Source organism: Amblyomma maculatum, chromosome 10 (genome assembly GCF_055883805.1).
Source record: "Amblyomma maculatum isolate TAMU_Amacu chromosome 10, ASM5588380v1, whole genome shotgun sequence".
NCBI classification, from domain to species: Eukaryota; Metazoa; Arthropoda; class Arachnida; order Ixodida; family Ixodidae; genus Amblyomma; species Amblyomma maculatum.
Window position 1 is genome coordinate 41,860,283 of NC_139353.1, and position 16,070 is coordinate 41,876,352.

General features: G+C 43.9%; 1 protein-coding gene across 1 annotated transcript in view; it reads right to left on the reverse strand.

Annotated features, from left to right (window-relative positions):
• Window positions 1–16,070, reverse strand: part of puf (ubiquitinyl hydrolase 1 puf) — a 109,430-nt gene that overhangs the window by 27,698 nt on the left and 65,662 nt on the right. Inside the window, exons 42-57 of the mRNA XM_084582591.1 lie at window positions 15,061–15,155; window positions 13,917–14,086; window positions 12,536–12,689; window positions 9,760–9,838; window positions 9,561–9,614; window positions 8,053–8,208; window positions 7,854–7,918; window positions 6,827–6,950; window positions 5,725–5,790; window positions 5,532–5,612; window positions 4,855–4,937; window positions 3,926–4,007; window positions 2,978–3,136; window positions 1,473–1,661; window positions 300–404; window positions 180–221 (exon numbers count right to left, since the gene is read on the reverse strand). Coding sequence (XP_084438717.1) covers window positions 180–221; window positions 300–404; window positions 1,473–1,661; window positions 2,978–3,136; window positions 3,926–4,007; window positions 4,855–4,937; window positions 5,532–5,612; window positions 5,725–5,790; window positions 6,827–6,950; window positions 7,854–7,918; window positions 8,053–8,208; window positions 9,561–9,614; window positions 9,760–9,838; window positions 12,536–12,689; window positions 13,917–14,086; window positions 15,061–15,155 — 1,704 coding nt within the window. The remainder of the gene's footprint in view (window positions 1–179; window positions 222–299; window positions 405–1,472; window positions 1,662–2,977; window positions 3,137–3,925; window positions 4,008–4,854; window positions 4,938–5,531; window positions 5,613–5,724; window positions 5,791–6,826; window positions 6,951–7,853; window positions 7,919–8,052; window positions 8,209–9,560; window positions 9,615–9,759; window positions 9,839–12,535; window positions 12,690–13,916; window positions 14,087–15,060; window positions 15,156–16,070) is intronic.

The window sequence follows — 16,070 nt, forward strand, 5'->3', positions numbered from 1 at the left end:
CACTGCTTATTGCTAAGCTAAACCTGCACAGAAGAGACAAATTATTCATCCACACAGCATTAAATGACAAATATGGAATCTGTATCAGCATATGTATAATTTAAAAACTGGGACACTTGCAAGACCGATTATGAGAAACTTGGGTGTCCCACAGTTACAAATTTCCCACATTCACTTACCTCTGGCTGTTTAGTGACAGCCGAGAAGATCATGTTGACGATCTGTAAAGAAACAAAATGTGCAATTAGTTCACGTGGCACAAAAGCCAAAGAGGAAGAAGCTCTGAAGGAAGCCCTCACATGAGGTGCAAGGGACTCGTTCCAGCGGCACAGGCTCAGGATCAAGTTGCAGGTCTGACGCAGGCAGATGTTGTCCCGAATTTGGTGGTACAGGAACGGGAAGCCCTGCAGTAACGAGGCAACACCTCCATTAATGTTTAACAAATCCGTGGAAACGAAAGTGCACATGCAGAAAAACAGAGCAGGTACAAACCCATCTTGCTTTATGTCTTCTGATGCGACGCTTTCCCTATGGGCAGAGGGCATGTTTGATCCCTTTTAAATGAATAAACAGACCTCTTCAGTTCGTAAAGGCTACCCTATTCGCCATGTACTTTCCCAAACTACAGTCGATCTTGTATATATATCGAATCATTACTCATATTGAGCAGTCAAACAAACTGCTTGAACATCCCAAGCAAGAATATAGCGTCACTGAACACATTTGCCAAACTCCCACACATGAAGCATCTGATACAGCAAAAGCTCGTTAATTCAAACTTCACGAAAACGGGGGAAAAGTTCAAATTATTCGACGTTCGAATTACTGAATGGCATCAAAAAACCCTACGTGAACCATTTGTATTACGGTAAATTTACCGTATTTGCTCGCGACTTGGCACCATTTGACTTTCATCGTTGTACTTAACTAATCCAGATTTGATAAAGACGAGAATGTCAATCGCGCCATGAGGACAGTGCTGCACTAGAGGGAAAAAAAGTACTTGGGGGACAGAAGTCTGCCTTCAGAATATGACGTGATAGCGTTAAAGAATCCCTATGGTCGATTGGGGGTCCCCCAGTGTACCTTGTCACCGATATAGACACACTTGTTACCTTAACCTATTGCTTTTAAATCTAGTTGAACAATGTGCCTTGGTTGTGTAGGGGCATTGTGTCTGACTCACAAACGAAGGGTCAGAGGTTCAATTTCACAACCTGATCACCTAAAATTTTTTTTAAACAACTTCACTGTACGTAACGTCAAGACTACACACGACTGCTTTCCATCAGAACGAGACCTTTAATGTTACCATGTAAAAACTGGTACAACGAAGGCGTGCATGCACCTCTTCAGCGATGGCATAAAGCCATATAAATCGAGAGAGACCACAACAATCAATACAGGCCTTCGCGTCAACACAAATCACCGACAGCGATACAGCAAGCACAAGCACATGGGTGTGCACGCACCTTTCCTCCCGTTAGGGCATTGTAGTCACCCTGGGACAGCTGCAGCCGGTGGTCCTCAGCGCGTGACTTCTCCACCAGGAGATGCACCAGGCTCACCATCTTGTCCAGCGAGGCTGGCCGGCACTTGGACACTGGTGCCCCTCCCTCCTCTTCTTCCTCCTCGTCCTCTTCTTCGGACACCATCTCCACCTGGCCCCAGACAAGTGAGAGTGGGGACAACTGAATCCCAAAGAAAGACTTTGAGCAACATAAAATTCTTCTCCAGCATAACAAAACCCGAGCACCCACATTAAATTTCACGTACTACTGGTATGCAATGCTCGCACTGAGCTTCCAAGGGATTTTGGAAAAGCAGTGCTATAAAAGAAGTTTCCTTAGTATACAGCCCCAGCATGCAGTCTGGAACGAAAAACAAAAAAGGTGCCCCGGTGTTGTCGCAGGATCGCTCTGAATTCCTAGATACAAGGAATACCGTATTTACTCGCATATTGCTCGCACCCCCTACACTGGCCGTCAAAAATTGTAATTCTTTTTCCTCGCATAATCATCGCACCACCAATATTACCACCGCAAGAGTCGTCTACTAGTAGTAACAAGTGCCATCTTCGGAGCGCTACTGAACCTAGCTGGCCTAGTTTTGTATGCGCGCTACCAGGCAGCGATAGCAAGCTCGGGTAGATCATCATCATCATCATGGGTAATGCTCATAGTCGTCGTCACTATTTTGAGAGGCGCCTCTGTGTCATTGCTCCTTCGTTCCGTCCGTGCCACTTGCTTTGTTCCACCGTCTAAAGTGTTCTTGGTGCCGCATCACGATGGGTCAGTATGCAAGCTATACAGCTGCTTTTAAGCTGAAAGCTTTTGAGCACGCGTTGCAGCATGGCAACCGCGCTACCAGCAGGCACTTCAGCGTCAACGAGTTCTGCGTAGTACATTACTGGAGACAGCGATTGCAGTGTCGACACGGGCTCGGATCAAGTCTCTGATCAAGAGTAGAACTGTATGGTTTGCTGTAAACATTACACCATAAAACGCGGGGAGTGATAATGAGGCTGCATGCGGCAAATAAAGTGCTTTAGTAATTTGTGTTTTTGGCTGCGATCCTATGCTTTTATAACAAAGGTAAGATCTGCTTGAAAGTAGTGTTTTGGTTATATTTACAATAACTGGCCTAAGAATCCTGATTCAAACCTATTTGAAATTTCATTTAACACCCCAAAACATTTGCTCGAAAATTTCCCCTGCATAACTATCGCACCCCCTAACTTCGCATCAATTTTCCGCAAAAAAAGTTGAGCATTTCCGAAATACTACGCTTTAAGAACATTTCCAAGTCACCTAGAGACTAACTGAAACCGACAGCAATGCAAAGTTAACATACATGGCTTATGGTTTTGGATACAAAACTTCACCTTCACCGAGTTAGTAAAATCCACATTACGGCATTCCTTCGGTAGAATTCCCTTCTGCCCAATGGGAGTGCAAGGAGAAGAAAGAGTACTCACATAGTCCAGTTTGTGGCCCAAGTAGAAGGAGACAATGGTGGAAATAGCCTCGATGGACAGCAAGAACTGGCACTCCTCCTCGCCCATCTTGGCAAACTCCAGCAGGAAGGCAAAGTACTCGGTCAGATGCCTCAGGTGCTGCTTGGCCCCATGCTCAATCTGCCCAACGAGAGGAGAGATGGGGGACGCGCAGGGGTCAGGTTATTTGATTCAACCAGATGACAAGCCGAAGAGGCCTTACCCCCACCTTTTTTCACAGCTCCCAGTCGTACTGAACAAAGGAAGCATGCATGTAACAAAGGCTAGGTAGGTGTGTGTTTCTTCTTTTGCTTTGGTTTTTTTGTTTTGTTTAGGCCGAGCGATGGGACACGTATGAACCTAAATAATCTGCGCCCCTACTTCATTCCAGAATGGCAAGTTAGTGCAATGCTTTTCATCATTTCATCACTTTTACCATTCTTATGTGAGAGCTACTTGCTACTCCAAAGCAAACAAAGAAGACTAAGCCTTTAAACAAGGTTTAGACTTTCACTTTAACATAAAATGCAAGGCGCCTGTGGACTTTGTGACGTCAGCGCACATTAGTGGTTGAAGTTATCCCGAACTTTTTACTGCGGTATCCTACAGCCCGAGTTATTTTGGGCCGCTAAATCCTGTAAACCAAACCGTTTCAATGGGATAAGGAGGTTTCTCACGAGGTCAGTACAGGCTTTGCTAATAGCCCCAGAGGGCACTCTGAGGCCCATGATAGGCTTAAAGTTTATAGAGCACCTAGGAAGCTACATTTCTAACAAAAGACAAAGCTATCGATCGATGAAAGAGACAAAGCCGTAGGCCTACCAGTGCCTAGCCCCAAACTTGAGACAACTGTCGCAACGAAGCAATATGAACAAGGAAGCCACAGCTGAGCATGCTGAGGAACAGTGCAAGCAAGGCAGACCAGCTCACCAGTGCCAGCAACTTCCGCACAAAGCGAGTGACACAGGAGTACTGGCCGATCTGGCTGATGTCCACATCTGATGAGTCATCACTGAAAGAACAAAAAAATAAAAAATCAGGAAATGGTGCTCTGCTTTTATGAAAACCATTGGACACATTAAGTGAGACATCTTTAAAGCATGACTCTACCCAAACTCATTTCAGACCAACAGAATTGCATTTAGTACATATAAAAATGAGATCAGTAGGTATGTGACAATTCCAGCAAATATCTGCGCATAAAGCCAAAAATTAATCATACTGTGCCTGGCCATATTCTCGAGTGATCCTTTCAGTGCAAAAACACTCATGGACACCAAATCCCAGCAAAAATCTTGTGTGTCAGCTAGCTGCCTTGGCAACAGTGTGTCGGTGCACGTTTCAAACAGTCATCAACAGGTAGGCAAACTTAGACAAACTTCCACAAAACTGAAAAGGCGCAAAACTATGTCACTTTTCGGTGGACACCTCAAACTGTAGTCAGAGACACAAGCCACAGCAGAAATGAGATGGCCTTGAGTGCACCCTTGAGTGTGGCACACCTTTCCTCCAATTTATTTCATGCTTCCACCTACTGACAAAAGCAAGATTGACTGCGATCTTAGCGCAGAAGCACAACTTCACACAGTCAAACCAAATCATAAATCTTACGCGACGGCCGACCTTGATGTCCTCTGCAAAACTTAGCATAGAGCAACAGTCTACCCACGGCCATGTCATGTATAACATCGCGCACCCCATGTGCACCCAGGGTCAAACGGGTGAGCATTGCCCACCGTAGTGGAAGCGACCTTTGATCTTCATGCATTCACAGAGATTTAAAAGTTTAGGGTTAAACCGTGACAAACTTTTTTTTTCCTAACATCAGCAACACAATGCGTTGAAAGGGCAAAGGTTACCTGTCGGGATATGGCTGGAGATAGAGCGAAGAGTGACCAGGCTGCAGCTGGTTTATCACGTGGATACAAAGACGCTGGAACAACTGAAATAAAAGAAGACTCCATGAAAAACGTGGATACAAAGACGCTGGAACAACTGAAATAAAAGAAGACCCTTAAAAAACACCAACCACATGGAAACTCAAAACAGAACTTATGATGCTAAATGGCCACAGTTTCATGAACGCATCCTCACACTTGCCCCTTACGCAAGTAAACATGGCACACAGTCGATCCAGAACCTATCGGATAAGAAGGGCATCGCAACGATCTCATGCACATCGATGCACTGGCAGTGTGCCACTCGCCCATTAGAGCGTGCAAAAAGTGATCACGGGAGCAATGGTATGAGAAGCACTATTTGCAGGGGCATAGCACGCTAATGCCAAACGTTACGCTAATCTAGAGTTTGATACGCACGAAGCAGTGCTGTACTTTCGCACAAGATTTTCAGACGGGCATGAATATGAACGACAACATATCCGTGAACCACTATTGAGGTTGGGCCCTTGTGTGTTCATTTATTGTGGCAGTACTTTCCTGCAGAACTTTCCTTCCTCTTGGCATAAAAAACAGCATGCCAAGCGGCATTTCAGGACAACCTATACTGCTTTTGATAAAATCTGAGATCAGCTTACCTGTCTGACTACTTGATTAGGACATCTAATTAGAATCTGTACAGGCCAGCATTCATCCTCAGCCATGTGATCCAAGAACCACTGGAAGCAAACATGACATCACAATGGATCAGCAACTGCAGGGACATCGCTTTAGAGAAAACACACAAATAATATGTGCACTTGAGGTTAATAAAGCAATCAGGCCATTTACCTCGCAGGCAGCCTTGCTTGCATTGAACTGCTTCGTCAGAAGTTCAATCCACTGTGCCATAGTTGGCTGCAAGAAAGAATACAGTGGAAAAAGTCACAAAACTAGGGCAATTGCAGCTGTTAGATGCAAAGGATTCCTGTCACACCAATACTCAATCTATCTCTGAAAGCTCAGTCTGAAACCATCTTCATGTTTTTGGTACAGGAAACTGCAGACATCAACCCAGGCTAACCTAACCCTGTCCCCTGGGATACAGAATTAAAGGTGTACAGACCCCAAATTTTAGTGGCATTTTTCTTCTTATTAATGCCTACAACCGCAAAATAATTCCCAATTGAATTTTCTTTTCTCGCCAGTTTTGATTTCGGCTTCAGTAGCCGACAGATGGCTGTGACGTTGCAGTCAAGTCCAGGTCGCTCAAGAGATGAAAAAAAAAAAAAACGATAAAATTGCTGACTCTTAACTTGTTGTAATTCCTGTTCTTGGGGCAGGCTGGCTTTAGCATTGTAATGAATTCAAACGACACAGGAAGCATTATATCGTGTTTTTTTTTTCTCAACCGTCACGTGGCCTAGACTTGACTTTGACGTCACAGCCAACGCTCGGCTGTTGAAAACAAAACTGAAACAGGTTAGAAAAAAATTCAATCATAAATTATTCAGCAGTCGTAGGCGGATATCACATGGCGATCTGTGTACAGTAACACCTTACACGTCATTACAAAGGTTACAACCCAAACTCAAAAATTAGGGGTCTATTATACTGCTTAAGGCTGGCAAAATTATCATTCTAAATACATTTTTATACCGCATCAACCCTATATATAGGTTCATTACAGTGTTTTCATGCACACTTTGACAACACTGACATTCCCTTCAAACATCGGCAAAGGACAACATCTTTTACGTACGTGTTATGTCAGTGCACTATTCTAGTAGTTCTGCGAGCAATGAACAGCTGATAAACATAATCGCATGACATCAATATTCCCCAATACAAATTAGAACAACACAACTCTCCAGAGGCAAATATGCGTCGCAATTAAGATGCAGAAAAAAAAAGGGGGGAGGGGGGGGGGGGGGGGGAAAGAACCCAAACTTGCCTTTTCCTTGGCATGAATCAGAGTCTCGAGGACAAATGAGGTTCCAAGTTGTGCAGCCAGCAGGGTAGCTTCTTCACCACATGACAGCGTTTGGGGTATAGAGCCACACATTTGGTAGAGGAAGCTGAGAAGGAGGAAAAACAAAACACACAAGTGACATTGCTATCACAGCTCGGAACATTTTATCACTTTTTTTTTTCAATATCACATGAAAAGTGCACTGAGCCTACCAATGAACTTCGTTACACAAAATAAACAAACCCAGCCGGCTATTCACTTTCAGCCACCTGTAGCCATTTTGCTTTACTGAAAATGCAAGTTTTGTCCACAGCAGTTTAGGCTGCCACATCCTTTCCCGATACGTCAACCAATTTCTCTGTCCTTGCTTTCTTCCTGTTCAGTTATTTATTTTTTGTGAACAGAGGCGAATATTCAAGAGGGGATATGAATCTTTCAAAGAAATTATTATTAGTGAAGTCACAGTTATGAGATCTTCAGCAAACGTGTATTTTTGTGTACAGATTCTAAATTTGTCATTTAATATCATGTAAAACGATTCCTCGAACATTTATGCAATATGTTATGATATTGTATTGCGACAACCTTTGAAAATATTTTGCTGCAAGAAACTTGCTAAAATGCAGGCCATTGGTTTCTCTTGACACCACAGAATACAATAAGGAGGAAACTGTCATTCTTCCTATCGCTGAACTTGATTTATAAGGTACTGAAGCTGCCACTTCAGAATCCCATAACTTCTGCGACAGGCAGGAAGAGAATTTTAAGCTTTTTGCTACAATCATGCCAATGGTATGCATTTTAGCAAGTTCTCTGTGCCAAAATTTCTTAAAAGCTCATCCCAAAACACTTACATAATGTCTTACATGAATGTTCAAGAAACTGCTTTACATGACATTAAATGACAAATCTAAAATCAGCACATAAAAATACATGTTCCTGAAAGATTTCAAAATTCTGACAATAATAAAGAGATATTTTTTTAAACATCGATGTCCAATTAACTCACTTGAAATAGGTGTGGTCGAATATGCTTTTGTCCTGTAGAAACTGCATGTTGTCCTGCCAGATCCACTGCAAAGCAAAGCATAGCAAAGGGCATGGCACCGTCTGTCTTTCAACAGATGCCGGTGAAGCACAGATATCCTGGCATGCAGATCAGAGCACACAGGCCGCAGAAGCTGAATTCAAGCAATCAACTGCCCCACCTCTGCCAACTCCGACGGTAGTCTCAAAGTTGTCTCTGGCTTTGCTTCCTGCGATGTCTCGGCAGGCTTTTCTGATGCAGTCTGGGCAGCACACTTCTTATTCTCGGTTTTGTCCGTCGAGCACCGCTCGTAGAAGAGCATGTATGCACTGTTGGTCTGCAATAAAAATTTTAAGAGCTTGAATCACATCACCGTGAAATGCACTCTCCCATGTTTCCCTTGTTGGTGCAAAAAACTGAAGCTCATCATCACAATATAGTACAGCTGTGTATAAGCCAACTGCAAATACAGGTCAACTCTTTAACTCACTGGCCCTGAAGGGGGAAAAAAAATCACAAGGGATTTTAGGGACTAAAGTAGTAAAAGGCGAAAGCCTGAGTGCGGCATTCTGCTACGCAACTGACACTAATTAGAAATCAATTAATCAGGCATTAACTAATTAGCCACAAAGTAGGTAATTAGGTATAATTAATTAGCCAATTAATTTATTACTCATTAGTCAGCAACAGGTAATTAATTAAATTCATTATTAGTCATTATATTATAAAATAGGTCATTGATTGACATATGCCCATATAAGGCACAAATTCGCGCATACTGTGGCGTTGCTCTGTGATTGGTTGAGACCTCAATGACATCATCCCGCCTCGGCCAATTAGAGCCGCCGCAAAAGCGGGACACATTTTGTCCACGACAGCATGAGCCATTAAAGGCTTTCGCCTTAAAAAAAGAAGCTAACCCTAAATATGTCGCTATGCATGCCCCCCGCCCCGCTGCTGCACTCTCTATGTAGTTTCCAGCAGAATGGTGTTCCCGCACAAACGCATTGTATAACAAAGCAAGGGCAAGAGCAGCAGTTGTAGGCACAAACGACACCTCATCCTGCCTTCCACATTCATGTGCAGCCCACCCGATTGACAGTAAACTGAACTGCCAGCGGTCCTGCAGTTTCGGATAACAGCACTTCGCAGACAATGCATGCTCTGGATGTTGACAGAAATTCGCTTTTGCACCATCTCTCGCCGATTCAGGAAAGCAACGGTAAAAGGCCCGCAACTCGAATTTGCATAAGCAGAAGCGGAATGCATATAAATCAATGATTTTATCCTGATACACAAAGCCCCATACGTCCTGCCAGCAAAGGGCACCGGTGCAGGGTGCATACATTCTTGTCTCAGCCCAAACTGCCTTGACCCCATAATTATGTCGACGCCATGCGTAAGGTTAACTTATAGGCAGCAATATACAGCAGTTCTTTCACTTCAATTCCCAATCAACACATAGGCAACTGGTTCCAAATAGTCCTGGCCATCAATGCTTGCCTCAAAGATCAGTTTCAAGATTCTCTATGCATGCTTTGCACTTGTGCTGTCCTACTAAAAGAAAGTGTACTAAAAATTTGTTCCCGTAAAAATGTGTTGTTCTTAGAGGACAAAACAGTACCATGGATGAAACAGTAACAGTACCAGACAAGAAATACTGCAGCAAAAGAAGACAGAAATACAGACCTTTTCAAAGGAAAAATCCATGAACTTGTCGGTGACAGAGTCATAGGTCTTGCTCTGCGAGCAAGAGGACCAAACACGCAACAGTCAAAGGGACGCACAACTAAATAAAGCACATATGCATTCATTTCACCATTATTACTATTTCGTAATGCTAAAAGGTCAGGCCTTTTCTCATGGACTCTCTGAAGCGTGCCCTCACCGTCATTTCTCCTCCAAAACATTCGGCCGCAATGTGTGAGGGGTCAAAAGGTTTCACTTCCGCATCGTTGAACAGGAACCTGGAAATGAACACATATGGGAAGGCACAGTGCATAAGTGAAAGAGAAAAAAAGCCAAACATGATGCTATAATAAACACACAGTTTTTTTTTTTTACTCTGACTAATGGCTGACTATTAATGGCCCCATCCCCTCCTTTTCCAACAGAAAAAAAAATGCAGCATAAAAAAAACCGAGGTATCACCTCATTCCATCTTTTGCATCTGAGGCTTTTTTCTTTTTTCTTTTTTTCATTATAGTTTTAGGCAAAACTAATGTAAACCAACTCCTGTAACTTTCCAACCTGTTTTCAACGCTTAAAAGCAGCAGCCTGCATGCTGCTAAGGTTTGCATCGTCACTGCCCATGAGCGATTACATTATAAGCACAGACCATTTAAAGCAATGACTCCTTTCCTTTGGGAGTGCTTCAAAGCCTAAAATTATACAAGTTGCGCCTTCAGTCACAGGCCTTAGGCTACATCCACACACAAAAGTCATGCAAAACAGGTACACCCTGCCAAGGGCATTGGCATCATGGCTTTGCAGAGACAGCCAATCACCACGACTTTGGTGAAAGGAGGTCATTGTGCTGTCAGAATAACAAATTCGGCAGAGACGCTCGACTGTTTATGTGTATGAATGCCATTAAACAGCCCCATGGGTGAAATGTTTTTGCACATTCCATATGAACTGTCATGCTTCACGCGGTGTCTGCATTCGCCGAAACCTCGGTTTGAAACCATGCATCTGGAAATACACACACTGTTGGTTTGAATGCCTGTATGAGCTAGCCTCAAACTTGGCCAGCACATGCATACACAGTATGCGACATGAAATCATGTGACACCACCCGGAACGCAGTATGAAAAACTGCTGCATCACAGTTTTGATAGTAGGACAAGAAGTGGAAGCTGTGACAGATTTTCTATTCTTAGGCGCCAAGATTACCTCGGAAGGAGACTGCAGCCATGAAATTAGAAGACGCCTGCTTCTGGGAAAGAGAGCAATGGTTAGCCTTGACCGCCTAGTAAAGAGCAGAGACATTAGTCTACCAACCAAGATTCGTATAACCCGTGCTATGGTCTTTCCAGTTGTGATGTATGGATGCGAGAGTTGGACTGTGAAAAAGGCTGACCGCCGAAGAATTGACGCGTTTGAATTGTGGTGCTGGCGAAGACTCTTAAGAGTTCCTTGGACTGCCAGAAGATCAAATCAGTCGATATTGTCGACCATAAACCCTGACTGCTCATTGGAGGGTCAAATTCTAAAGTTAAAGCTCAGCTACTTTGGTCATCTGATGAGAAGAGAGGAGTCGCTGGAGAAAGATTTGATGTTGGGAAAGGTTGAGGGTCGCCGGAGAAGGGGTAGGCAGCGAACGCGATGGTTAGATGGCATTCTCGAGGCATTGCAGATGAAGCTATGTGATGTTAAGAAGATAGTGAGAGACCGGAAAGCGTGGCGTGACATGGTCCATAGGGTCACGAAGAGTCGGACACGACTGAACGCCTGAACTGAACTGAAGTTGTTAGTGATGACATGGTCCTGAAGATATTGTCTGGTAACTAAGTGACAACTTATTAAACACATCTTTTGAAAAAAAAAAAAAAAACACACACACACATTCTAAAATACCTTCCTCTCTTTCTTATCGTCTTTTCATGCCATTTTGTTTTGTTGTAAGTTTTTTTGTTTTGTTTTGTTTACATCTTGTGGAAGTACCTCTTAAGCATGAGGGTAAAGTGGCCACGAATACAACTGAGTTTGATTTCATGTGAAAAGCAAAGCTTTGCATGAGCACGGCGTCACCTTCCGCTGTTTGTGGCACTAGATGAGATATGCACGTAGCAGTCAAGTGCTGCAAAACCACACACGATGCGCCTCCACTGCTTTCCACTGCTGCCTCAAGCTTCGTGCTGCACAATGCTGCAAATGCTCGGCCTCTTTCTGAACGAACCATGTCGCCTTCTTTTCGTGTTTGTAGGAATGTTTTTCCACGTTTTTTCCTACACGCTGCATGCTTTCCCTCATGGCTCCAAAAACTATGTAAAGTTGGCTTCTCCTGAGTGTTGCTAAGCCCGGTGGTAAAGCCATTAAAAGAACACTTTTTTTTAAAACTGCCTCGCGATCATAGGTAGCGTGCATGCGGCGATATTTCGTGGGAAGTTGTCGCCGCGGCCAAACGCACTTTACTATATAACCAATATTTCCCAAAAATGTTTTTACTATAACGGGGGAAAAAAAGTAAAGTCCTCTATGTACAGTGTACAGCAATGCCTTATGCATGTATTGCGGATGCTCAGCTTGCTGTGATGTCAGCCAAATTTTTTTTGGCTGCGCAGCTGCTGATGACTTACTTCTGTAGCTATCTCGTGTACATAACAACACCGCCGGCTTTTCATGTAATGAGAAAAGTAATGCTTGTGCATTAATACACTAATCAGAATCAGATTTATATGTAAATCTTAGAAGGAGGGGTCTTATTTGTGCCATGCATTTCTCTGACCTCCTTAGTCAAAAAATGGGAACCAATGTGCTTTGGGACAATAGTAAGTTTCCAACTTTGGAGAATGCAAACCCTCTCCAATTACATCCGGCCTTGGGCTGCTATACCAATATGCTAAACATGTGATCAGAAAGAATAAACGAACACGACATGACCTTAGGCATTATGGGCACAAATAGCCTGCACCCCACAAAAAGGTCGGATACCCACTCACCACTTGTCCTTGCCCGGGTTTTGGCGCTCTCGGATGAAACTGTAGTAGTGGCCGCCATCTGCTGTACCCGTGTGCACGGTCACACCTATGAGGTCATACTCATAGCTTCCCGCGTCTTCCTCCTGTGCTTCTGCCTTTGCATCGCCATTGTTTTCTATGACCAAAGGCAAACAAAAGACGTTACTGCTTCGTGCCCATAAGGCCTGAATGCACTGTTTGGCCTCAGCACGCAAACTGTGCACATGAGAAAATGGCAACTGATTTAGAAGAGAATCGGAGATTTTTTGCACTGGTAGCTGCAATAGCCACACATCGGAAATGTTGGTCAAATATTTAGGGGAATCCCCCAAGGTGGAGTAGGTTGCTCAGGAAAGCTGTATAGCTTTCCTTTGTAGCCGTATGGCTGCGCTTGGGTGGATGTCAATGAGTAATTACTCCCTTATTACATCGGAAATGTGTGCAATAGTGGGCGCAAACTGTACATGTCTGAATACTAATATTTTGCACTGAAAACTAACCACCTATATGGACTATTAGTCCATATAGGTTGGAAAACATATAGCCTTGGGAAACACAATCCTCACTGTTACAAGTTTTTTTTCACTGTCACGCACTACTTGCCATGATGAAGTTCACCAGTTATACAGGTACTTACTACAGCCAACACCTATCTACAATCATTTGAAAAATATTACAAGTCTCCTCCCTCAAACCTAAACTGAAAATAAAGCATGTGCGTCAGCCTGGCTGGCATCATCAGTGGTCTACACAATGTTCTGCTGTGTGTTTCGTCTTTTAGGAAGGAAGGGCGTCGAGTCAGTGCTACAGGCCTTCAGTTTCACTGACTGAACCCTCGGTCCCAGCCGGCTATTTACCGGGTGCAGACAACCTGTTAAATTATTTTGTTTTCCACTAAAAAGTGAAGCCTGCCACAGGGTACAGGCTGTATACTGGATGTTACAGTATGTGTTCATCAAGCGCAGGATGTCTCTAGTCTTCCAATTTGCTCAGAAAACCATTACGGCCTTGTCTGGGCTCCACATTTTTATCTCTTGCAAGCGTTAGTTCAAGCTCCTAAAATATGTGCCATGCCCCAGATGGGCACCAACACACACAGCATGGTTCATGTAATCAGACAACACGATGATGCATATATGCTAGACTGTACACGGCGTCGATGCCCTGGTACTGCTCCATATGCAGCATGAAGCATCATTGATTTCATGCACACCATGCTCGTGCAGCAAGCTCCCCCAAACATTTCCCAATAAATAAATTTCGTTAGTCACCCACACAGCAAGTTATAGACCATGCCCAGACAAGATAGGACCACACATTCTACGGCACCCCTTCTGGGGAGAGACTGGGGCCACACACGCACCTTGCCGTGCCTGGCTGGGGAGCAAGTTGCTCTCCATGTAGTTGGACATGTCCAGCCGCAGGGGAAAGGAGAAGTGCGTGTTCACCTTCTCTTTCATCATGGTCACCATGTTGAAGGTGTAGCGCATGGTGTTAAAACACAGGATGCGCGGAAGCCGCTGTATGCAGGCCCTGCACAGAACACACGCACCACAACAGAAGGCGTAAGACTGCAACCAAACAATACGCCCCTGAAGACACAACAGTCGGAATAACTGGTGCGAAGGCAATTAGTAACGGACACTCGCATTTTGCTTTTAACAGCTTCGTTTTCAATGAAAGTAAGCTCCTTGTTGTGGGACTTCAAATTGTCCCTTTAAAGTTGGCTCGTGCCTCGTTAACCTGGCATTTGCCGTCGGCCTGGAACGCGTCCTCATGTAATGCCCCTCGTGGGCCTTTGAGGTACTAATAAATAAATTTGTGGACACAAAACATGAACTACACAAGTTTTACAGGGTGTTGGCCAATGACAGGCTAACCAACAGTTTTAATAGAGGAAAATGTGCATGTCACATAGCTTTAGCCAACTGAGAATATTTTTCAGCTTTAGCATTGTATGACAGCATTATAAAACAATGGCAGTTGTGTAACTGGTAGCATTCCTTAGCTTGTTGTGCTGGATGCCTGCCAGTCATGCACGATGTATAAAGTCTGGCTTCAGCCAGAAAGCATACGCTGCCATGACTCAGGATGTGCAGTGGCAGGGGGCATTATAAGGGAGCAGGTAATGGTACTAAACTGCCTCCTCCCCAGGCTAGGGTGTGCGCCCAATGCTGCTCTGACTACAGAAAGTGCCGGCACTAGTTACCTTTAGCTCACCATCTCGAGTCCTGTCGTGTGCTGTTACATTTAAAAAAAAAAAAAGTGTACCAACAAGCCCAAGCATCTACCCTTCTAAAAAAAAAGTAATCCAATTGTTCCTCTCGTGCACTATTACACTTGAGAAAAAGCAAAAAAATATCCATAACACTGGATTTCTATTTAAAGATTCGAAGCTTCCTTAGAGAACGTTCAAATCCAACAACCCTTTCATGAGCTGTCGGAGAATCATTAATTAGCACGATGACAGTAAGTGAGAACCGGAGGGAAAGGAAGCTGGAACGCACCTTTTCTCAGCTCGGACTTTCTTCCCGCATTGGGAGCAAGTGTACATGTTGTCTCCCTCCAGAGTGTCCTTCACCGTCAGTTCATTCATGGACTCCTGTAAATTAAAATATGTATTATATGTCTATAGTAAGTTCTCATTAATTCAGCCCTCGAGGGACTCAAAAAAAAAAAAAAAAAGAAATGTCCGAATTAACCAAAAGTTCAAATTAACAAATTGGCTTGAAAAAACTGCCGAATTTGTGTGCATCGCAGTGGCTCTATCTAACGAACATTTGTATGATGGTTCCCTGCATTTTAGAGCAGACCCAAGTGAGACCGATGGTTGTTCCCAGTTTAGTCAAGTGCCTTACTTTGCACACCCTGTCAAAAATGTTAAAAATACTTCAGAATCATAAAGGCCTCCGCATCTCTTTTCACAGAGTGACATAGTAGCAGCGGTGCTTTGAGCCTAACAGAACAGCCCTGCTGCGGCACTTCTGATGGCAGTCGAGCCTGCCAACGCGCGCACGAACGCAAGAACTGTGCAAGCGCAACTATTCCACGGTCCGAGGAGACACATTTTGGTGACCGTTGCCTGCGCAGGTCGCACCTCAATGCGATCGCTCTTGCCCATACACATTGACGGGTGCAAGGCCACCCATGTCTGAGCACCTGACACCATAAACTGGGCATCAGTCTGTTCGAATGATCCAAATTTGCAAATTAATTACGGGGGCCAAATTAATGAGATTTTACAATATTCTGTTGGGATAGGTGTCATCAACAGGCAATAATGCTTAAGTAGGGAGTAAAACATCTAGAGGCACATATAACTAAAAGGAAAAAGAATGCAAGCAACATCTCTTGCCCTGAACTCCTATTTTCAAGCACTACCAAAAGTGAAGCTAGCCAAAAATTACACTAAGCCAGCAGTGGACCGCAGATTTATTTCACTGACTGAAATACCTCAACCTCTGTGATGTCTGTCCTTCATACAACAACCCAGCAGCCTTACACACTTCCCACTGGC